This window comes from Orbicella faveolata, unplaced genomic scaffold (assembly GCF_042242905.1).
Source record: "Orbicella faveolata isolate gen_17 unplaced genomic scaffold, um_ofav_v1 contig_34, whole genome shotgun sequence".
Lineage (NCBI taxonomy): Eukaryota > Metazoa > Cnidaria > Anthozoa > Scleractinia > Merulinidae > Orbicella > Orbicella faveolata.
Window position 1 is genome coordinate 29,162,098 of NW_028301563.1, and position 23,565 is coordinate 29,185,662.

Sequence of the window (23,565 nt, forward strand, 5' to 3'; positions counted from 1 at the left end):
TCCGTAGTCCGTAGTCCGTAGTCCGTAGTCCGTAGTCCGTAGTCCGTAGTCCGTAGTCCGTAGTCCGTAGTCCGTAGTCCGTAGTCCGTAGTCCGTAGTCCGTAGTCCGTAGTCCGTAGTCCGTAGTCCGTAGTCCGTAGTCCGTAGTCCGTAGTCCGTAGTCCGTAGTCCGTAGTCCGTAGTCCGTAGTCCGTAGTCCGTAGTCCGTAGTCCGTAGTCCGTAGTCCGTAGTCCGTAGTCCGTAGTCCGTAGTCCGTAGTCCGTAGTCCGTAGTCCGTAGTCCGTAGTCCGTAGTCCGTAGTCCGTAGTCCGTAGTCCGTAGTCCGTCGTCCGTAGTCTGTAGACCGCAGTCCGCAGTCCGTAGTCCGTAATCCGTAGTCCGTAGTCCACGGTTTGCAGTCCGCAGTCTATATTTTATACTGACTGTAAAGTCACTCAACCTGTATACATGGTATAGGTATCCCACATTACTTTGCGCTTCCGCTTTTCATAGAATGTAATTGTATAATAATGTTTATTTTAAAAGTAAAATTCATTGCAATCAATGCAGTCGAACCACGATTCCACAGGACGTAGAATAGTCATATAAAATAGCTACAACACATGACGTCATACTGCGTTGCTGCGGTAACGTCGATGCCAATTAAACCCAAAAGCAAGCGCGACATATAGCTTAGATAAAGAAGTACTACTCTTTCATTTCTGCGGGGATGGTGAATGGAAAAATCTCGAAAAATCCGAGGATGCCAGCAGAAGTTGAAACAAACAGAGGAAATTGAAGATTGGCTATTATTATTATTATTTTTGTTTGTTTGTTTGTTTGTTTTTTGAATTTCATATAATAATAATAATAATAATAATAATAATAATAATAACTTTATTTGAGTGTCTAGTCTTCTAGCTAGCCTTAAGCTTACTAATCGGGGACACTGTTAAAATTAAAATATAATATAAGTATAAAACGATTCCTGTCTATTTACATTAAATTATACTACATTTCGAGATTTTTTCATTTTTTCATTTACCATCCATCATATTCATAGATGTATGCTCGTATTGACTTCACGCTAGTCAGATCTAAAATACACACGGGTAAGGGCTAAGAGTTAATCTTGCGATGCAATTGAGCTGTAAAATTGTATACGGATAATTATATATTTACCACCTCTTATGCCTGATGAGGATAAAAACTTTGCTGGCTCTTTAATTTTGAATTTTAGAGAATTACGACGTCACAAGAAAACGATCTATTGCCAGGATCACGCGAGGAACGGAAGTGAATTTCGAAGAAAAGCCCCGGAAGTTAAAAACGTACTTTTCTTGGAAAAAGCGAATTGCTTCTAGGAAAAGCTTTCTGGGGTACTACTGTTGGTAATCAGTTGGAAAATTACTCCACTGAATACTTTTAAAACATTATTTTAGTAGAAATTACACTGAGATTTATCGACCCTACGTCAGTCATTTATTGTCGGTACCAATCAATCTAGCTGGATCAATAAACTGTGCTATTTTTTTAGTAAGAGGTCAACAAAACTGGTTCACTACTAAAAGAACTGCCATTCATGTAAAACTACATCGCATCTTAAGGCATTATAACCACCATTAAATTATATAATAATTTAAAGTGCAGCTAGTAAAAATAATAGTACTTGATTTCAACCATACAAGATAAAACTGTTACCTAATATATACTGACAATATTTCAATCACTCTTTTTCTACAGAAAGTGATATTACAAAAAAATATATATATTTCAAGCTAAGCTACAATTGTCCTAAGAACCTTGCGAAATGTCGACAGAGCTGCTTGCGAAATTCAGACAGGAGACACAAGTACCTCCCTAACAGGACCAAACAATTTTCCTTAATATGGTAAATACCGCAATTGCATTCATGGTGCGAAACAGCAGTTGACACCATCGAATAAGTACTGCAACACGGGTTTATAGAGCAATGTTATCGTCGTATACGATGCCAAAGTTCTTGTCTATGGCAAAGTTTCTAGTATTCTTTTCAATTCCGTTAGATGAATCGAAACCTCACTTAACCCAGGGCAGAAAGACTTTGAGCTCGAGGGGCATTTGTGCTCAGAATTGTCTTCATTTAAGGCATGCAAATATTGATCGGTAGTTGGTCTAGGTGCCCAACGGTCATACATATGCATCGACTGAATACATGAGACTTTTCCTTTCCTACTAGCATGATTATATAGACATATGCTCAAATTATGCAACTTTTGTGAACAATTAGATTTAACTTCCTTGCACTGTTTCTCAAGTCGTTCAATAATTCCTTCAGTAATCTGTGCATAATTATCTGGGTCAATCTCTCCGCGCTTGGTATGCTGCTTTAATTCTTTCAAACTCAAACGACGAGCTTCATACACACATGATTCTATCAGTGTCTGTAGCTCGTAGTTTTGCCCAACGATCAGCACGGCTAATACATCTTTTTCTTTCCTTGTTTTCACCGCAGAAACCAGGAAATCTTCGCACTTTCGAGTAATGGAGGCTATCTGATATTCGCGAGCAAGATCCAGCAGGAAATAACAGTTATTCCTTGATATGACTTTTTCCTCCAATGATGGGTACATTATTTGAAGCAGCTCTTTAATTTCACTCGCTTTCTTCCCTGGAAGTGGAATTTCATCCGAGTTCTTCTCCTTAAAGTCAGACGTAAACATCCGCTCAAACACTGGCGACCAGAAGGCAAGCGTGCTTCGATGAACATGAAATTTTTGTTCTTCAACCAAAAGTACCACATCGCTTAACTTCCACGGCTCTGAGAAGTCGGGTGGACCAGGTGAAGCAGTTCCTGGTTTATCCATTGCACAGCAGCTCAACAGAGGTGGTAGAGTTTCAATTGCGTTGCTAGAACTCAAGCTATCCCTTGTTTACGTCACGCCATATAATGTACCTGTTAAAGACATAGACATATTTTGAAAGTTGAGGTCACAACTTATAATTATTCAAATTGAAAACATTCATTCAGCCAACCCAGGTTTATACTGGAAGAAAGAGTGACGGTAGTTACAACATATGACTTTAACGCTGTGTTGCCGTGGTAACTCCGATGCCAATAAAAATCGTTCAATCGATCCGAGATGATATGGAAATATCTCGAAAAAAACAAAAAAACAAAAAACAAAAAACAAAAAAACGAGGGTGCCACCACTGAAGTTGAAAGAGACATAGGAAATTGAAGATTTCAAATTTCATGCATTAAGATTTTTGTTCTCTGCCAGTGTTGACGGTTTGGCTCGTATTGACTTTACGCATCAGACTTACCCGCAGGTAAGGGCTAAAAGTTAATCTTACGATGCAGCGTATCAGAAAAAAAAAAAAATGTTCCATTTCTTTTTCACGTACTCTGATTCCGCTGCGAACACTAAAGGAAAAATTCAGAAAATTGCAAAATATGGGATAACCGAGAAAATTCGCATTTTCCGGGAAGGAAGTGAGATCGGAGAAAATAACCGGAAGTAAAAATACAAGTTTCTAGGAAAGCGAATTGACGCTATTCCTAGCTTCCAGGAAAAGCTTTAAGGATTTCATGATTGAATGTGAGAACAGCATAACTACGATCAGACTAGAAACTAGTAACTCTAGATCTCTGGGTAATGATTTTTATTTAGTTAGTTATTGTGTGTATCCTCGGATCAGCCAGATACTGGTTTTAACGGCAGCAAACGGAGAGTATTCTCATTTCCTCAAATCAAACGGATCAGATCTCATACTGCATGCTCTGTTAAAAGTATGAGTAAAATGAGTTACAAGAGTACCTACCCTTTTCAAAATGCTTATGCATGCTTCATCCTCAGTGTCACCTCAAATAGCTATAAGTCTTACAAGTCTGCGGCATCCCTTAGTTGAAACCCTTCAGTATCTATAACAGAGCTGCTAGCTAAGCTGCTAAAATCCTTCCCAATACTTTCTTCAATTCTTCCTCCACTCAGATTCTAGCTGTTCATAAATCTGTTGCTCAGCATTATGAATTCTGTGATATATCTTATGACTTTCAAGATCTCTAGCCCGCAGCTTTGTTGATTTTTTAACGATTGTGCAAAGACGTTTGCCAAACTTGTAGGTCTGTGTAAATAGCACATTGAGCGTAACGTTGGAAGTTTCAATCGGCTAGCTCCAAGTTTCCTCAAGTCTTTCTGTAATTCCCTCAACGATCTCTTTGATACTCATCAACGAGTTGAACAGGAAGAAGCAATTTTCATTCGTTGCAGCTTTTCACGCTTTCGCAGATTTAACTTGTTGGATAATTAATCAGTAGAAGCTGTTTGATCTCACTTGCCTTTTGCCCGGAAGAGGCATTTCAACCAAGTTCTTTTCTTTAAAACTCTGATGTAAACATCATCTAAAACACCGGCGATTAAATCAAAACGGAATCAATCGATGGATGTGAAACTTCTGATCTTCTACCACAAGAACGACACCGCGAAACTTCCATGGCTCTGAGAAATCTGGTGGACCAACTGAACTTTTACTAAAGCAGGCCTATCTTACAGCAATTATTTTTAGTAAAACAGCTCGAACTCTGTGACCAGAGAATGCTATGGTAACTTTGTTAATATGCTGACGCCGATGCGATGTATATGTCGGTTGATTTGTTGGTGCGGAGACTAGGATTTCACTGATTGCGCTTGCAATAGTAGCGTGTAAATTAATTCTGTCTTTGTTTAGTTTTTCTTTCTTTTCCTTTCCTTTCCATACCTTTCCTTTCCCTTCCTTGCCTTTCCTTTCCTTTCCCTTCCTTTCCTTTCCTTTCCTTTCTTTACTATCCTTTTCTTTTCTCTCATTTTTTTTTCAACAATTGCACCAAGACAACAATCATAATAGATCGATCTTCTTCTACAGCTGTTCCATATTTCCCTCGAATAAAGGAAATAAGTGAAACATAAGCACAACAACACAAACACACCGCATTGTTTTATTTGTTCAAAGCATTAACTCAAGCTGTGTTCTTCAATGCGCAAGTGCTCATGCACTAGAGATATACAAGACAAAATGGTTAAGGTATAAAAACGCGACCAGTAACAACGTGTATTTATATGTAAGCGTATTATTTTATCCTTATGTAATCCTACTTAAGTTACATAAAGTGAAATCATCTGGGGAAAAATATTCTAAAATAGATAAAAAGAGAAATTGTCAAAAAAAAAAAAAAAAACCGGACAAAAATCAATTTTACATCTTTTCAAATGCTCCTTAAAAAGGTGTGTTATCGTTAGTACTGATAATTGCATTCCCCAAAATGATGAGGTAATACAATTTTTAATTAATTGACAAATGCCTTGCACTAATATCAGAAATAAGGAAAATATACTATATATTCTCGACAGTCCCAGAACATCTGATGGTCCACCTAAAATGAAATCTTGTTCTCAGGAGTAAGCGAAACTGAAATCGGAGAAATAACCCGGAAGTAAAAATGCGTTTTTCTAGGAAAGCGAATATTGACACTGTTTATAAAGCATGTCTCCTCGGAAGAGCTTTCCGGAGAGTTCGTGAACAACTCCTTAGAATACTTTTAACAATTAATAGTTGACTTGTACAATACAAGATAAAGATATTTATCTACGACCGTTTACTTAAATACGCGTTTTGCACATATCAGTCCGCCGGTTTCACTACTGATTGATCAACCAGCCAACAAAGTTTAATCTCACCCAAAACCAACACTTTATATACCGTACGGATTACTAACGATATATTGGAACAGGAAAAATACCAGGCCTAGTAAGGTCTGGTGACCATCCCATGCAGCTGTAAATTCTGCTTCTCCTCGTGCTTTTTTATCATTCCGTCAACAATCTGTTTATAAATGTCTGGCTCTAAATAACAATACATATGATGGCTTTTGAAATCATCCAGCCGTAGCTCATGAAAAGCTTTGTTGACTATGGTTTGAATGAGCTTCTGTAGTTTGTGAGTCTGTGCAAATCTCAGCTCATCAAGGAAGGTATTTCCGGACGTACTTGTTACCTTTTCGATCAAAAAATCTTCTCATCTCTGCTTAATGGAGTCCATCTGATACTCGTCGGCGAGTTCGAACAGGAAATAGTAATTTTCTTTCGTCACAGATTTCCATCCTTTGTGTGATACAGTTGAATAAATAATCAGTAGAAGCTCCTTGATCTCACTTGCCTTTTTGCTTGGAAGATGAATTGGATACAAGTTCTTTTCTTTAAACTCTGACGTAAACATCTTCTTGAACACAGGCGACCACATGGCAAGAGCAAAGCGATGGACGTGAAACATCTGACCTTCTACATTAAGAGCGACATCACTGTACATCCACGGCTTTGAGAAATCTGGTGGGGTAGCTGAAGTGGACATGTTACTTGAGGCAGCCATTGCAAATATTTGCGAAAATCACGGCGAATCTTGTGTAATTGAATTGCTTCGTGGCGCTCCTTGATCGAGACTGAAGAGAAAATAGCAACTCATGGAATGCCATCCTCACGTGACTTGATGATACGGCCGTGAGCCAATCAGGCATTCAGTAGATAGGAAACAGGCGGGAGAAACTGCAACTCGATCCTAGACTCTCTCTTCTTTTCCTCCCTTGTCCTAAGAAACAAGGGAGGAAAAGAACAGGGAGCCTGGGGTCGAGACTGGAGAAGTTGTCCCAGACTATCATGTATGTTAACCCGAGAGGAATTAGTCGGGCCTCTTATTTTACTGAAAGACCCTATTGAATATTCTCGAAGAGATTTAATTAGAATGCCAGAAACCATTTCACTTTTACATTATGTAGTGTTTACTAAGAGTATATTTTAATAGTAAGAGTTACTACAATCAAATTTTATACATTTGTACAGCCGAATCACGTTTCTACAGGACATTGCAAGACATGGAGCTACAACACGTGACGTGAACAGTGCGTTGCTGTGGTAACGCCGATGCCAATCAAAAGAAACCGTTTCTGAAATTTGATATCTATTGGTAAAGTAGCTAGCCCAACAGCGGTTGGATAGAATGGGATAGAGAGCTATTGGTCATGAAAATTCCCTCTGAAAGTTTATACACCTGAAAATTTCCATGTAAGTTTACATGTAAATATTCTTTCCATTTTCTGATAACATTACACATTATATAAAAATAACTAAATCAGTTTGTTCTTGAAAAGCACCCCACGTGACCGTTTCAACCAAGGTCTCTCTCCTTAATGATACGGATAGGCAAAGGAGAGAGAGCCTGAGATCGAGCTTGGTACAGTATGATGTTTGTTATCAAATTTTCGCTTTGTCTTACTTTGTCGTAGACTGCTGACCCTGTAGCTTTATGTTTAGTTTTTACCTCCTTTGTTTCTTCTGGCACAACATGATTCAAATGTCGCTAGCTCTTTACCGTGCAAGACTGTTGTCTGTTTTGCGTGTTGTATGTATCTATGCCACTGCTATGATGTGTCGTTCTGTTCCAGATTACACAAGGGATGGGGTTAAAAGTTAAGTTGTTTATCATTTGAACAGAGAAATCGGTTCGTTAACGGTTTGTACAATGTTAGTGGATCTCACAGGGATAAACCGGTAGCCGTAAAACGGGCCAAAAATGTAGCCGGTGAGCGTAAAAGTTGGAACATTTTAAGCGTTAGCCGTACAAAAAAATGCTAACCATAAAATGCAAATGATGCAAGGGACAGCAAACGAAAATGCTAGCTGCTGGTATACGTAGGATCTGTAAAAAAAAAAGTTAGAAATATAACAATGAAGAAAGGCTGATTACTACGTAGACAATAACATGATAGACTCCAAACTGAAAGCCAAGAATCGCAACCCTGGACGTTAAGTTTCGACCCGGGTTAGGTCACGGCAGCACGGTGTAGCAGCAGAAAGCAGAGCAATCGGCTTGTGGGCCAATTTTCTGCTAATAAATGCACATGGTAATCATAATTATAACTTCTGATGAAACTTAAATCCAAATTAAATGTACGCTGATTGGTCAATGTCACATGCAAAACGCGTGACCGTGAACAATAGGCAAACTCCAGAATATCATGTCGCCGTGGAGAGACACGAGTTCATTTTTCCGCAGAAAATACTTTATTGAAAATACTGGCCATGTATTTTCTACGAGACAGTTTTTGTCTCTCTGCAATCTCTTTATCGCGACAGCGACACGATATTCTGAAGTTTCAATAATGTTCACTATCACGCGTCAGGTGTCGGTTTTACTGGCTGTTACAATTCTGATAATTCTCAATTTACGATCTCATCTAAAAGCTCTCGTCATGAATATTGAATGGGTGATGTTGAATGTTTTTGGTGAAATAGACCCTTTGCAGCTAAGCCATCACGTGACCTATTTTTCATAAAATTATGGGCTCTGACTTAACGAATGTCAGACATGGAAAAAGGATGTTGAAAATATCAAGATGGCCAAGTTTGAGGCCCCCATCAATGAGATTTTATGACGGTCTGAATTTTTGAAAGAATAAGAAGATTTGTATGCAAAAAATTGTTGGAGAGCAAGACTTTGCTCTCCAGCAACATTTTCCATACAAATCCTCTAAATTTTCCGAAAATTCAAACTGTCGTATAAACTTGCTAAAGTTGGCCATTTTGGCATTTTCGATGCGTTCTTTCCATTTCTGTCATTCTTTAAGTTATAGCCCAAAATATAACAATTTTCTAGGAAAGATATAGTCACGTGACCCCAGCCGCAAAGGGCCTATTAATGAAGATGTTAGCTTTAATCCTTAATGGAACACAAAATACAAACACTGCAAAGGTTTGAGTGTAAACAATAAAAGATTCTTAATATGTGCTAAAGTTTAAATCTGAGATACTTGATTTTCTTGAACTAAAAGTGACATTGGCAAACTTGTTTTTTAGAAGTGAAAACTGAGCTGATTTTTCTAAATAGATCCATCAGTTCTATGCCTTTGGTAAGAGCTCAGTGAGGTCGGAGCCGGGACGATTTTGTTCATGGCTTAGATACTTGTTTCAATGGAGAGTAGTATATAGGGAATTGGGCAAATACCGTTTCGCAGAGGGAGCTTTATTTCACCGTTTCGCAGCCCCCACCATCAAGTCCGCCCTCTCAAGCTCGGGCCGACTTTATAGGAGCGCATTTTTTTTTTTTCGTCAACCAATTTTTCGACAACCATTTTTGGAGAAAGGACACATCTTTTGTTTGCAAAATAGATGCAGGTATTTGTTTTTTGCGGAGAACACATCTTCGGTTGCCGAAAGTGCACCCAATACTAGGAGCGCATTTTTTCGACAACCAAATTTTCGACAATCAATTTTCGACAAGGACACAGCTTTTGGTTGCAAAAAAGTACAAGGTCTTGGATCTGCGAACAAATTTTCGGTTGTCGAAAGTGCGCACAATTGAACAATAGAGCCAAAAACAGAACAAACATGGTTTTGCAACAAAAACTTGTGGATTTCGACAACACAACAATAGTTCTACAACCTGCCAATGTTGTTGCTCTATTTTTCCCAAGACCCAAAGACGCAGCAGAAGCAGTCGAAGACGACGACAATGCAGCAGCAAAACAAACCTTCGAAAGCGAAGACGAAGACGAAGACGCAGCAAAACAAACCTTCGAAAGCGCAGATGCGGCAGCAGCAGACGAACACAATGCAAAACCAACCTTCGAAGACGAAGACACAGCAAAACAAACCTTCGAAAGCGAAGACGCAGCAAAACAAACCTTTGGAAACGCGGACGAAGACGCGGCAAAACAAGCCTTCGGAAGCGCGGACGAAGACGCGGCAAAACAAAACTTTGGAAGCGCGGACACAGCGGCAGGCGAAGACACAGCAAAACAAACTTTTGGAAGCGTACACACGGCAAAACAAACATTCCGAAGCGCAGACGAAGCCGCAGCAGCCACAGCAAACACAGCGACAAAACAAACCTTCCGAAGCATGGGCTTCCGGTGCGAAAAATCCGTCGCAACGCACCTTCTTCTGGAAAACGCGTACCAAAGCAACCTGTTGTCCGACATTTCCAAGGTAGACTATCTGGAAGGGAACCTCGGTAGCACGAATTTGCGCCCGCTGGAGGGTCTGCCGGCCTTCGTAGACGACATATTTGTCTTTTGCTACGTTTCTCGAGAGGAGTGCGTCTTCCAGAGAGGAAAACTGTGCTGCACAAGTGGGAAGAAGGGGGCGGCAAAACTAGTGGTGGCGAGCATCGCGAACGCTTTGGAAAGAGCCCTGGGGAAAAGGGGCTACATGCAGACGTCCCTCGTGCACACGGTCGCGGTCGGAGAAGCTGCAACCAGCACAATCCGCGCAACAATTGCGAAAATCGAGAAGGACACACTCTGCAGGGCGAAAGGAAAATGGAAAGAAATCCACCCGAAAAAAGCGATTGCCGGGTATTTCGTGGCGAAATGCGATGTTTCCGAAATCCCTCTGGAGGATATCCACAGCAGTCTGCATGTTTTCGAAAAATGTCTGGAGGGCTATGGCTACGGAATCTACAGCATAGACTACACGCAGGATTTTTCAGGAGTTCTGGATGGCGAAGCGCTTGTGGCCCACCTTGGTTTTCGAAAGGCGGGGGATTTCTGCACAGCAATCGCCAAAGAACAGCCGACGATTCTAGAAAACACAAAAACCGTCGGGAAGCACGTCTGCACCTGGATAGCGGCACCCGAGGAAGGGCGCACAGCGCGCACAAAAATATACAACAAAGTCGTGTCGAATTTCGAGGCAGGAGAAATCCGCGAACCTGTTGGCGGCCATCTGGCAGACTACGCCGACTGCCCGAACCCGCACCTCCGCCAAACCTTCCTGCACCCGGACGTGCAAGCCCGAGGATGCACACGCATCGAAGTCTCTCTGTACGCGCCCCCACAAAACGAACTTTCGAGCAAGAAAGCCACAGACTACATCGAGAAAGTCTTGGAGCAAGTTTCCACCGAAGACGAGGAGGACGGCCTCTTCGTGGTTCAACCCCCGAGCAAACAGTGGCAAAACCTTGCCAAAAACCTGGATCGGTGTCTGGTTCTCGCGGACAGACCGCAAGGAAATATCTTTGTCGGCTGGTACGCCCACACAGAGACAGGAAGAATTTCGGGGATCCACGTACGCCCCACACCAGCGAAAGTGCGAGACGAAGAAAAGTGGGAAAAAGCTGTCTTGTGGGCGGCGGGGGACTTTGGCTTCCGGAATTGCCCAATTTTTCGGGTAAACATCCTTGCCGCAGACAAAGAAGGGGTGGAGCTTGGTCCGCTCCGTTGCTACACAAAAGACGAAAACGCTCGCACAATACTCGCCGCGAGCAAAAAACCAACACAGCTCCACCCAAACGGGGGCGACCCGTCGAAGCTTCTTCCGCCAACAGACAAAGTTGTGTGGGAATGGCGGGACAAAAAATGCCACGCAATCGGCAACGATTCTTCGAAATACAAGCTACAAGAAATGCAAGAAATCGCAGAACAGCGCAAAATATCCGCACTTTCGACAAGAAACAGAGAAAGAGTTCTCGAAGAGATTTGGCACGCCCGCACAGCCGAGGGGTGGAGACGAGAGATTTGGCAAAGAGAAGAACAACAGCGAAAAAAAGAGGATTAAGCAGCTTGTTTCGGTTCTATTGCAGCGGCTTCTTTCGGTTCGATTGCAGCGGCTTCTTTCCAAATTCTGTATAGCTTTGTTGTGCCAATCCCGAAGCGCTCCCGGATCGATGCGGGCGACTCCTTTCCCCGCGCGGCAACGATTTCTCGAATTTCTTCGGCAGAAAGCTTTTTTGCAGGAGGCATGTTTGCAAATATAGCAGTATGTGCAGAATCCCAAATGGAAACAACTAGTGTCTTGTTTGTGCATAATTCCAAATGAAAACAACTGGTGTCTTGTTTGTTTGTGCAGCAATTCCCCCTCTTGTATACAAATGTTGTGCAATGTTAAGAAAATACTGTGCAAATACTGTGCAAATACTGTGCAAATACTGTGCAAATACTGTGCAAATACTGTGGAAATGTTTCCGTTTCGAACAATTCCGTGCATGCGAGAAAAAATACCAGCAGCTGGAAGAAGAAAAGGTTTGTTGGAAGGATTGGTCCGCTCTTTGCAAGTATGTCTCTTCGTTGGAAAACAAATCGGCGCGCATTGTAGGCCATATCGACTCGGAGACAGCGAAAAAATGGTTGGACTGGAATCTTGGAGAACTCTTTGTTGTTGCTTGCGATGGAGACTTTGTTTTCTGCTTCGAAGGTGGAACTATTGTTCCCGTGTAGAAGTTTGGGGTGTGGGGCTTGCCCCACGGCTACGCTATCGCAACTCTGCGGCACTTTCTCTTGCTCGGTGTTGTCTTCTCCTCGCCAAGCCAGCAACGCAATGGGGTTTTTCTTTTTTCTAGCGCTTCGATGCCGCCCATCGCCGCTATCTCTTTTTCCAGAAAGACTCCGTTTGTTGGAGTTTCTTCGTCTGTTGCCGGTTCCCCATCTTCTCCGAGCGGGAGCAAGAACAGAATTGTTCGCGAGGCGTTTCGAAAGGTTGTAGTAGCGAAACGTTTGCATATGTACTCCCCTTCCGGGAAGTCTGTTGTTTTTTTCGTCGTTTTGTTTCCCGGCGCGGGGATTTTCTGCAGACAGTTTTTGGCCAATTCCACACGAACGACTTCGTACTCCTCGCATTTTGATCCTAGAGTCTGCAAGAGTGCAAGTCTTCCGCTGTCTGGCGCGGATACCACCTGTATGGGGTTCCACACGATGGTTTTTCCTTCCCAGTTTTTGAAAGTTTTCGAAGGTTCGATTCGCAGCACCAACCCTCCAAATTTTTCGACACCTGTGAAAGACACTAGCCAGAAAAGCTGCCGACTAGTGCTGTCTTTCTCGTCCGAACGGAAGCTGTCCTCACATTCTAGAAGGATTTTTTGCAAACCTTTTGTCGCCCAAACAGCAACTGCCGCTTTTTTCCCATGCCGCAATACAACACGGACTTTGTCTTCTTTGCCTCGAAAACCAAGGACATCCCATTTTCTGCCTGCTGGCAATTCCACAACTTTTTTTGTCGCACCAGACAGACTGCCAACCACTGTTACACGAATCTCCATGCTTTTTGCTTCGATGTTTTTCTTCACCTCGGCGTACTTTCGCAGGTTGGCAATTTCCGCTGCTCGAGTCTTTGCCGCTTCCTCCTCTTTTTTTCGCTGTTGTTCTTCTCTTTGCCAAATCTCTCGTCTCCACCCCTCGGCTGTGCGGGCGTGCCAAATCTCTTCGAGAACTCTTTCTCTGTTTCTTGTCGAAAGTGCGGATATTTTGCGCTGTTCTGCGATTTCTTGCATTTCTTGTAGCTTGTATTTCGAAGAATCGTTGCCGATTGCGTGGCATTTTTTGTCCCGCCATTCCCACACAACTTTGTCTGTTGGCGGAAGAAGCTTCGACGGGTCGCCCCCGTTTGGGTGGAGCTGTGTTGGTTTTTTGCTCGCGGCGAGTATTGTGCGAGCGTTTTCGTCTTTTGTGTAGCAACGGAGCGGACCAAGCTCCACCCCTTCTTTGTCTGCGGCAAGGATGTTTACCCGAAAAATTGGGCAATTCCGGAAGCCAAAGTCCCCCGCCGCCCACAAGACAGCTTTTTCCCACTTTTCTTCGTCTCGCACTTTCGCTGGTGTGGGGCGTACGTGGATCCCCGAAATTCTTCCTGTCTCTGTGTGGGCGTACCAGCCGACAAAGATATTTCCTTGCGGTCTGTCCGCGAGAACCAGACACCGATCCAGGTTTTTGGCAAGGTTTTGCCACTGTTTGCTCGGGGGTTGAACCACGAAGAGGCCGTCCTCCTCGTCTTCGGTGGAAACTTGCTCCAAGACTTTCTCGATGTAGTCTGTGGCTTTCTTGCTCGAAAGTTCGTTTTGTGGGGGCGCGTACAGAGAGACTTCGATGCGTGTGCATCCTCGGGCTTGCACGTCCGGGTGCAGGAAGGTTTGGCGGAGGTGCGGGTTCGGGCAGTCGGCGTAGTCTGCCAGATGGCCGCCAACAGGTTCGCGGATTTCTCCTGCCTCGAAATTCGACACGACTTTGTTGTATATTTTTGTGCGCGCTGTGCGCCCTTCCTCGGGTGCCGCTATCCAGGTGCAGACGTGCTTCCCGACGGTTTTTGTGTTTTCTAGAATCGTCGGCTGTTCTTTGGCGATTGCTGTGCAGAAATCCCCCGCCTTTCGAAAACCAAGGTGGGCCACAAGCGCTTCGCCATCCAGAACTCCTGAAAAATCCTGCGTGTAGTCTATGCTGTAGATTCCGTAGCCATAGCCCTCCAGACATTTTTCGAAAACATGCAGACTGCTGTGGATATCCTCCAGAGGGATTTCGGAAACATCGCATTTCGCCACGAAATACCCGGCAATCGCTTTTTTCGGGTGGATTTCTTTCCATTTTCCTTTCGCCCTGCAGAGTGTGTCCTTCTCGATTTTCGCAATTGTTGCGCGGATTGTGCTGGTTGCAGCTTCTCCGACCGCGACCGTGTGCACGAGGGACGTCTGCATGTAGCCCCTTTTCCCCAGGGCTCTTTCCAAAGCGTTCGCGATGCTCGCCACCACTAGTTTTGCCGCCCCCTTCTCCCCACTTGTGCAGCACAGTTTTCCTCTCTGGAAGACGCACTCCTCTCGAGAAACGTAGCAAAAGACAAATATGTCGTCTACGAAGGCCGGCAGACCCTCCAGCGGGCGCAAATTCGTGCTACCGAGGTTCCCTTCCAGATAGTCTACCTTGGAAATGTCGGACAACAGGTTGCTTTGGTACGCGTTTTCCAGAAGAAGGTGCGTTGCGACGGATTTTTCGCACCGGAAGCCCATGCTTCGGAAGGTTTGTTTTGTCGCTGTGTTTGCTGTGGCTGCTGCGGCTTCGTCTGCGCTTCGGAATGTTTGTTTTGCCGTGTGTACGCTTCCAAAAGTTTGTTTTGCTGTGTCTTCGCCTGCCGCTGTGTCCGCGCTTCCAAAGTTTTGTTTTGCCGCGTCTTCGTCCGCGCTTTCGAAGGTTTGTTTTGCCGCGTCTTCGTCCGCGTTTCCAAAGGTTTGTTTTGCTGCGTCTTCGCTTTCGAAGGTTTGTTTTGCTGCGTCTTCGTCTTCGAAGGTTCGTTTTGCTGTGTGTTCGTCTGCTGCTGCCGCATCTGCGCTTTCGAAGGTTTGTTTTGCTGCGTCTTCGTCTTCGTCTTCTCTTTCGAAGGTTTGTTTTGCTGCTGCATCGTCGTCGTCTTCGACTGCTTCTGCTGTGTCTTTGGCTCTTGGGAAAAATAGAGCAACAACATTGGCAGGTTGTAGAACTATTGTTGTGTTGTCGAAATCCACAAGTTTTTGTTGCAAACCCATGTTTGTTCTGTGTTTGGCTCTATTGTTCAATTGTGCGCACTTTCGACAACCGAAAATTTGTTCGCAGATCCAGGACCTTGTACTTTTTTTTGCAACCAAAAGCTGTGTCCTAGTCGAAAATTGATTGTCGAAAATTTGGTTGTCGAAAAAGTGCGCTCCTAGTATTGGGTGCACTTTCGACAACCGAAAATTTGTTCTCCGCAAAAAACAAATACCTGCATCTATTTTGCAACCAAAAGATGTGTCCTTTCTCCAAAAATGGCTGTCGAAAAATTGGTTGACGAAAAAACAAATGCGCTCCTATAATTCCTTTTTTCATCTGGTAGTTGTGCTGCCCGCAATAAACGCCGTAACATCGCTTTCCGCAGCCTTCTTTCCGGCCCCGCATCAGCCACCCGCACTTGTTTGGTGCTCGTGTCATCCCGGCTCGGGCGGTATAACAACGGGCTCGCTTGTTTCTAATATGTGGCTCTCCCTTTGGTAAGTAGTATATAGGGAATTGAGCAAATACTGTTTCAAAGAGGGAGCTTTATTTCACCGTTTCGCAGCCCCCACCATCAAGTCGGCCCGAGGTTGAGAGGGCCGACTTGATGGTGGGGGTTGCGAAACGGTGAAATAAAGCTCCCTCTGCGAAACGGTATTTGCCCAATTCCCTATATACTACTATGGAGCGTTCGCAGTGTTTATGACGAACAAGACGTCCTGCAAAGAGAACCGTAAATGCATTCATTACATGATTAGTTTTACTACCCGAGTGTTTTTTTTGTAAACTTTCTTCCGCGAGAACTGGCGAAGCGTGTGACATTCGTTTCTTTTCCACTATCTATCCTAATGGAACTCACTCTTTTGCGGGTAAATCCAATGTTTTGAAGACCGCTGCAATAACCGTGTACGACGATCAAACTTGCTTTACGTTCGTTGGATCAATGCGGAAGTGAAAGAAGCCAAACCACGTTTTGCGTGGTGTAAGGTGATGCATCAACCTTTAGTTGGACAGAATTATTTTCGCATTCGATAGCTTGCTTATTAAGATGAGACACTGTAAGGACTCTGTAAGGTAACCAGGAAGGTATTAAACCAGCTCGAGGTAAGGTAGAGTCCGCCATCTAATCGGATTTCAGGTGTAGATCGTTTTCACTGTCACGCAATAAAAACATAGATGGAAAACCACTAAGAAAATGATGTCAAGAAATTGTGATGTTATAGGAAATAAAAAAAGAAGACATTTCTACGAGTGTTAGGTCTGTGCGTTTTCCCAAACTTGAGATATTCGTCGAAACTTTTCACAGAAATTCACAGGGCCCAGTGTGAAAACGCCACGTTGGTGTACATGCGTGGTACACCAACATGGCGGCCCGAAAATAGTGTAAACCGGGCTTACTTTGGCTATCTAGGTGACTGGTTATCTGTAGGAAACAAACAAGGATTTACGTAAGAAATTGTCCTTACTTTTAAAAAGGCTAAAACTCATGAGATATGTTTATATTTTTCCACAAACTCTGTGTCACGCACCGCCATAACTCTGAAATTCAAACTGCGCTAGTATTCGAACGAAGCACACTATTGAGCTGTAAAATTCTGAACAGATATATAGTTACCACCTCTTATGCCTGATGAGAATGAAAACTTTGGTGGCTCTTTAGTTTTTGATTTTAGAAAATGGTGACGTCACGTTAAAATGATCTACGCGAGGAACGGAAGCGATTTCGAAAAAAGGAACCGGAAGTTAAAACATACTTTTCTAGGAAAAGGCGAATTAACTTTTAGGTAAAGCTTTTCTAGGAAAAGCTTTCTGGGGTACTATTGTTGGCAATCAGTTGGAAAATTACTCCCCTGAATACTTTTAAAGCGTTACTTTAGTAGAAATTACTGTGAGATTAATCTAGCCTGCGTCAGTCATCATTTATTGTTGGTACCAATCAGTCTAGCTGGGTCTATAAACTGTGCTATTTGTTAGTAAGAGGTCAACAAAACTGGTTTACTACTAAAAGAACTGACAGTGATTTAAAACTACATCGTCTCTAAAGGCTTTATAATATCCATTAAATTATATAATAATTTAGAGTGCAGCCAGTAAAATTAATAATACTTAATAGCTTGTTTTCAACTATACAAAATAAAACTGTTACCTAATATATACTGACAATATTTCAATCACTCATTTTCTGCAGAATGTAACAGAAAAAAAAATATTTCAAGCTAGGCTATGATTGTCACAAGAACCTTGCGAAAGAATATTAAGTAGCAATGAAAATCTTGTAATACACAAAAACAACAAGAGCAACAACAACAATAACAACAAACTAAATACTGCAGCTAATAATAGAAGTTGCTCAAAACTGACAAAACTTGATGCTATTAATTACAAGATTTTAGCGCAAATTTGTGCAAAACATCCAATTGTCCCAGAAGCTCCCAGACGTTTTCATAACTATGTTAAATTTTATATTGTTTTAATTTTCATCTTATGTTAGTGTGCGATACCTGTAAACTAGCTGGTTTGCTGTTGCAGCCCCTTTCGGCGTTCTACGTCAGCTAACCCACACAGCGAAGCGTATTACACAATAAATTTTCATTGTCATTTGTCATTGAGTATATCAGTTACAACCCAACACTTTCAAACACATGGCATTTTGATAGTCACTGAAATTTTGATAACATCATAATATTTTGATATTTTAAGCAGTACAGAATATCAAAATATCATTGCCTTTTACCACTATCAAAATATCACAATATTATCAGTTGCTATCAAAAATCATTTTAAGAATATGTGAGAAAAAAATTTTTATATGAAAAGTAATACGAATAATTGATTTTTTTATATTCTGCAATACAGCACCTCATTCAGCTGGCAAAAAGATTTGAAATTGCGGAATATCAAAATATTATGAAATAGTTTATTTGACATTATGACATTACCATGATATTTTGATATCATGCATCATGATATTTCACAGTGATATTCTGATATTGTTTTGATATTGGATATATTTTGATACGGAATCTTCATATTTTGAAATCATTCCGGCACTAAAGGTTTGGGATTCCAAAATCTCGAGGTATTGTAAAATATTTCATATTTTGACGTTACCATGATATTTTAACATCATGCACTATGATATGTCACGATGATATTCTGATATTATCTTGACATTGGGATATTTTGATACGGTATCTTGATATTTTGAAATCATTTCCCGGTACCGAAAATCGGTGCACCTTGAAATCTGTGCTCTGAAACCCTAAATCTCCCTTCAAGCCTTCTTATCATTCCTTCAACAATCTGTTTGTAAATGTCTCGCTCCATTTTATCATACAACTCATGACTTTTAAAATCATCTAGCTGGAGTTCAGTAGCTTTGGTGATTATGGTTTTGACCAGCTTCTCTAGTTTGTGGGTCTGTGCAAGTGGCAAATGAGCCAGGAACTTATTTCCGCTCGTATTATATACCTCTTTGACTAAGAAGTCTTCGCACATCTGCTTCATGGCGTCCATTTGATACTCATCAGCGAGCTCGACAAGGAAGTAGCAATTTTCATTCGTTACAGATTTCCATCCCGTGTGCGATACAGTTGGATAAATAATCAGTAGAAGCTCTTTGATATCACTTGCCTTTTTACCTGGAAGAGGAATTTCATTCATGTTCCTTTCTTTAAACTCTGATGTAAACATCGTCTCAAACACAGGCGACCACATCGAAAGAGTCGATCGATGGACGTAAAACTTCTGATCCTCTACAACAAGAACGACATCGCTAAACTTCCATGGCTCGGAGAAATCTGGTGGACCAACTGAACTGTTATTTGATGCAGCCATTGCACAGCAATTATATCACGGAGCGAATCACTCCGGAATCGTTGTTCAAGGAAAAATGGCGACACAAACATTGCCTTTCGAACAAGACTTATTGCCATGACAATGGTCATTAAATTAAGTCAGGCAAACACATTCACGCTTGAGAGGCGGAGGAATGGGTAGCTTGTGTTATTATCATTATAATTTTGAGGGCTTTCATCAGAATAATGCACGCCATAATTTTCCTGCCCGTTTCTGACTTCGAAAAAACCTTGCCGCCATGAGCGACTATCTCAAATAAAGTACAAAGAGGTACAACACGTCCATGGCTGCGAGAAATGCGACGGATCCACCAACCCTAATTAAACTTTCTTAAGGAATCGTTGAAAAGTGATTTTCCCGATGGAGACTGAGGGTTGGTGATTATAGATAATTCATTGGCACAGTAAAAAATATCAGGCTTTACTTACAAAACTATATTGTAATATATTAAAGGTTGGTGACTCTTTTGCCTGTTTTATCAATTAAATCGTCCCTAAAGGCATTACAATACCATTTATGTCTCCATTTATACGTAAATACAACATTACAGACACACCACGTTATTTAATTAGATTTTATTAGCTCAAACCGTTAAGTAAAACTCAAGTTGTGTACTTCATTCTACAAGTGCTCACTAGCATACAGAAGTAAACGGTTAAGGTATAAAAACGTGATCTGCAACAGCATGAATTTAAGCGTATTATGTAATCCAACGTAGTTAAGTTGCATATAGTGAAATCATCTGGGGGAAAATATTTAGTAAATAGATAAAAAGAGAAATTGTTAAAAAAAAAGCTGACAAAAATCAATTTTATATATACTCAAATGATTCTTAAAAAAGTGCATGTTTTATCCGCCTTAGTGCTGTTTATGTCATTTGCAAAATTGATGAGCTAATACAGTTATTAACAAATGCCTTCCACTTATCTCAAGAAATAGGGAAACAAAAAAAAAAAAGGCAAAATCTGTGCTCAAAGTTTCCCTGAACATCTGATCGTCGTCCTAAAATGGAATCTTGTTCCAAGATTAGATACCAAAGCATGAGTAAGTGGAAGTGAAATCAGAGAAACAAACGGAAGTAAAATTGCGTTTTTCTAGGAAGCGAATATTGTCACTATTCATAAAGCATAATTTCTCGGAGTTCGTGAACAACTCCTTAGAATGCTTTTAAAAATTAATAGCTGACGTGCACGATACAAGATTAAAGCATTTATCTACGACAGTTATCTAATACTTGATCTGCACATATCAGTCCGCCGGACTCAAAACTGATAGTTTTCAACAAAGTTTATCGTCAGCTCAAAACGTACTTTATATAACGTGAGTATCATTAAATGATCCGTCCAGCAGGCATATTATAGGAGATATAACTGACAGTCCCCTCATACTTTTGAACCATTCCCTCAACAATCTGTTTGTAAATGTTTAGCTCTATTTCACCATACATCTCATGACTTTTGAAATCATTCAACCGTAGCTCATGAACGGCTTTGTTGACTATGGTTTGAACGAGTTTCTCTAGTCTGTGAGGCTGTGCAAATCTCAGTTCATTAAGGAATGTATTTCCGGACGTATTTTTTACCTTTTCGACCAAGAAATCTTCGCACCTCTGCTTAATGGCGTCCATCTGATACTCGTCAGCGAGCTCAACCAGGAAATAGCAATTTTCATTCGTTACAGTTTTCCATCCCTTCTCTGATACAGTGGGATAAATAATCAGAAGAAGCTCCTTGATCTCACTTGCCTTTTTGAGTGGAAGTGGAATTTCATACAAGTCATTTTCTTTGAACTCTGACGAAAACATCTTCCTGAACACCGGAGACCACATGGCAAGAACAAAGCGATGGACGTGAAACTTCTGTTCTCCTACATCAAGAACGACATCACTAAACATCCACGGTTCTGAGAAATCTGGTGGGGTAGCTGAAGTGGACATGTTACTTGACGTAGCCATTGCAAATATTTGTGAAAATCACAGGACTCTTGAGTAATTGTCTGGATTGTTTCGTGGCACTCCTTGATCGACACTGAAGAGAAAACAGCAACTCATGGAATGCCATCCTCACGTGACTTGATGATACGACCGTGAGCCAATCAGGTATTCAGCAGATAGGAGACAGGCGGGAGAAACTGCAACTCGATCCTAGACTCTCTCTTCTTTTCCTCCCTTGTCCTAAGAAACAAGGGAGGAAAGGAACAGGGAGCCCGGGTCGAGACTGCAGAAGCTTTCCCAGAGTATCAAGTATGTTAACCAGAGAGGAATTTGTCGGGCCTCTTATTTTACTGAAAGAACATATTGAATATTCTCGAAAAAGAGATTTAATTAGAATGCCAGAAACCATTTCACTTTTATATAATGTAGTGTCTAGTAGAGGTATATTTTACAATCAAATTTTATACATTTATACAGCCGGATATGGTTAGCCAAATGTTGCAAAATTCAACAACTCGCACCTTCATATTCAACAACTTATATTTATGTACAACAGCATATATTTTACATTCAACATTTTATATTTATATTCAACAATACGCATTTTCTGTCAATTTCAACCAAAATTCTTTTCATGCAACAAAGCTATTTGTTCAACTTCAACCAAAAATAATTTCATTCAACAACAATATTTGTTCAGCTTCAACCCAAATGATTTTCATTCAACAAAAATAATTATTCAGCTTCTACCAAAATCAATTTCATCTAACAACAATATTTGTTCAACTTCGATCACAATTATTTTTTTATTATTATTCAACAATAATAATTATTCAGCTTCTATCATGCATAGTGATTTAATAACATACCTTCTTCTATGACAAAAGTTTTGAAAGTTCCCCGGACATTCAAAATATCGTCATTCAACAAAATTCCCCGTCCCTCCCTCCGAACTACCCCGAACGCTGTCACAAATCCCTAGTGTTTTGGGTACCCGAAACACTGAAAGCGTAAAACTGATGCCAGTGAAATCATCCACAACGCTGCTCCGCTTTTTTAGCGTCTCTCCCCATTCTCCCTCGCCGCTTTTACACTCGCTCCAGACCTTTCGTTCGAATATTGACCGTCTCTCGCGTTCGGAAAAAATACGACTGTTTTGCAGTCTAACATGTTGTTAAATATAAATAAATATAAGTTGTTGAATATGAAGGTGCAAGTTGTTGAATTTTGCAACATTTGGCTAACCATAGCCGAATCACGTTTCTGCAGGACATTGCAAGACATGGAGTTACAACACGTGACGTCAATAGTGCGTTGCTGTGGTAACGCCGATGCCAATCAAGAACAAACTTTTCTGAAGCTTGATATCAGTTGATAATGTAGCTAGCCCAAAAGCGGTTGCATAGAATCGAATAGGGAACTATGGGTCATGAAAATTCCCTCTGAAAGCACATAAACCGGAAAATCAGTTACATGTAAGCGTATTTGTAAATGTTTTTTTCCATTTTCTGATAACATTACACATTATATAAAAGTAGCTAAATCAGTTTGTTCTTGAAAAGTACACCACGTGACCAACTGTTTCAACCAGGGTCTCTCTCCTTGATGATAAGAGAGGCAAAGGAGAGAGAGCCTGAGATCGAGCTTGGTACAGTATATAGTTTCTTATCAAATTTATCTTTGTCCGGCTTCGTCGGAGACTGCTGTAGCTTTACTTCCAGAAAGCGACACGTTTGTAGAGATATTTTTATGCATCAATTTGACCAAGCTTTTTGTCTCTCGAGCCCGATGTTTAGGTTTTTACCTCCTTTGTTCGTTCTGGCACCACATCATTCTAACGCCGGCTAAGCCAGCGACTTTAAACCCAGAGGGGGCTCCGTCAGGGCCAGACTGAGCGCATGGCAAAATGACTGGCCTATCTGCTGGTGGCTTGCTGGCGGCGAGCTGTCAAAAGCAGGGGGGAGGGGAGGGTGTCTTGTACTGACACCCCCAACTAGCTAGACCTTGAGTTTTCAGTGTTAAATAAGCTCGATATTGACTGTGTTTCTGGGTATTTTACTCAGTTGTTTGACCTTGTTTGAGGCTTCTGTGTTGACATGGCACCCTGCTGGAGTGGTCCATGCCACGTGCATGCGGGAGGAGCCAATCTCCTAGCCAGGGGGGTGGTCAGAGGACTCCTGGCCGCTGGGACTGTCTTTGAGTCAATGCGGGCATGTTTTTGCGAATTCGGTTAGATATATATATATATGCCACTGCCATGATGCGTCGTTTTGTTCCAGATTACACAATTAGGGGTGGGGTTAAAAGTTAAACTGTTTAACATTTTCACGGAGAAACCGGTTGGTCAACACAAATGGTAATCGAAAATGCTGGATGATAAGTTCGTTCGGATTGGCCATTCTTACCAGTTACTCAATAGCTGTTTTTCACATGACGTCACTAAAATTCAAACTATAAAATTATTGATCTTCCTGAGACATTTACTTTGATGATGTATAACAGCAGCTGAAAACTAATATTCAT

At 41.6% G+C, this 23,565-nt stretch overlaps 5 protein-coding genes across 5 annotated transcripts; 1 reads left to right on the plus strand and 4 right to left on the minus strand.

Annotated features, from left to right (window-relative positions):
- Nucleotides 1-1,688: 1,688 nt before the first annotated feature.
- LOC110045405 (BTB and MATH domain-containing protein 36-like) lies at nt 1,689-3,032 on the minus strand. The gene has a single exon (XM_089271196.1). The coding sequence runs from the start codon at nt 2,824-2,826 to the stop codon at nt 1,987-1,989; it is 840 nt and encodes a 279-aa protein (XP_089127322.1). The 5' UTR covers nt 2,827-3,032; the 3' UTR covers nt 1,689-1,986.
- Nucleotides 3,033-5,579: 2,547 nt separating this feature from the next.
- Nucleotides 5,580-7,163, minus strand: LOC149105679 (BTB and MATH domain-containing protein 38-like). The gene has a single exon (XM_089271402.1). The coding sequence runs from the start codon at nt 6,362-6,364 to the stop codon at nt 6,014-6,016; it is 351 nt and encodes a 116-aa protein (XP_089127528.1). The 5' UTR covers nt 6,365-7,163; the 3' UTR covers nt 5,580-6,013.
- A 2,212-nt stretch (nt 7,164-9,375) lies between these two features.
- On the plus strand, nt 9,376-11,544 carry LOC149105680 (uncharacterized). The gene is made up of 2 exons (XM_089272375.1): nt 9,376-9,526; nt 9,728-11,544. Exons 1-2 carry the CDS (start codon nt 9,376-9,378, stop codon nt 11,542-11,544), a joined length of 1,968 nt encoding a protein of 655 aa, XP_089128501.1.
- Nucleotides 11,545-17,151: 5,607 nt separating this feature from the next.
- LOC110045411 (BTB and MATH domain-containing protein 36-like) lies at nt 17,152-19,346 on the minus strand. Its single transcript, XM_089271400.1, has one exon. It carries the CDS (start codon nt 19,086-19,088, stop codon nt 18,462-18,464), a length of 627 nt encoding a protein of 208 aa, XP_089127526.1. The 5' UTR covers nt 19,089-19,346; the 3' UTR covers nt 17,152-18,461.
- Nucleotides 19,347-19,669: 323 nt separating this feature from the next.
- On the minus strand, nt 19,670-21,279 carry LOC110045412 (BTB and MATH domain-containing protein 38-like). Its single transcript, XM_089271401.1, has one exon. The coding sequence runs from the start codon at nt 21,061-21,063 to the stop codon at nt 20,440-20,442; it is 624 nt and encodes a 207-aa protein (XP_089127527.1). The 5' UTR covers nt 21,064-21,279; the 3' UTR covers nt 19,670-20,439.
- Between the last annotated feature and the right edge of the window lie 2,286 nt (nt 21,280-23,565).

Bases quoted from the DNA above. Each gene is read 5' to 3' on its own strand.
- LOC149105679 (XM_089271402.1), bottom strand. From the start codon at position 6,364: ATGGCTGCCTCAAGTAACATGTCCACTTCAGCTACCCCACCAGATTTC.
- LOC110045405 (XM_089271196.1), bottom strand. From the start codon at position 2,826: ATGGATAAACCAGGAACTGCTTCACCTGGTCCACCCGACTTCTCAGAG.
- LOC110045411 (XM_089271400.1), bottom strand. From the start codon at position 19,088: ATGGCTGCATCAAATAACAGTTCAGTTGGTCCACCAGATTTCTCCGAG.
- LOC110045412 (XM_089271401.1), bottom strand. From the start codon at position 21,063: ATGGCTACGTCAAGTAACATGTCCACTTCAGCTACCCCACCAGATTTC.
- LOC149105680 (XM_089272375.1), top strand. From the start codon at position 9,376: ATGGTTTTGCAACAAAAACTTGTGGATTTCGACAACACAACAATAGTT. The intron at 9,527-9,727 runs GCGAAGACGAAG...GCGCGGACGAAG, and splicing joins AGCAAAACAAACCTTCGAAA to ACGCGGCAAAACAAAACTTT.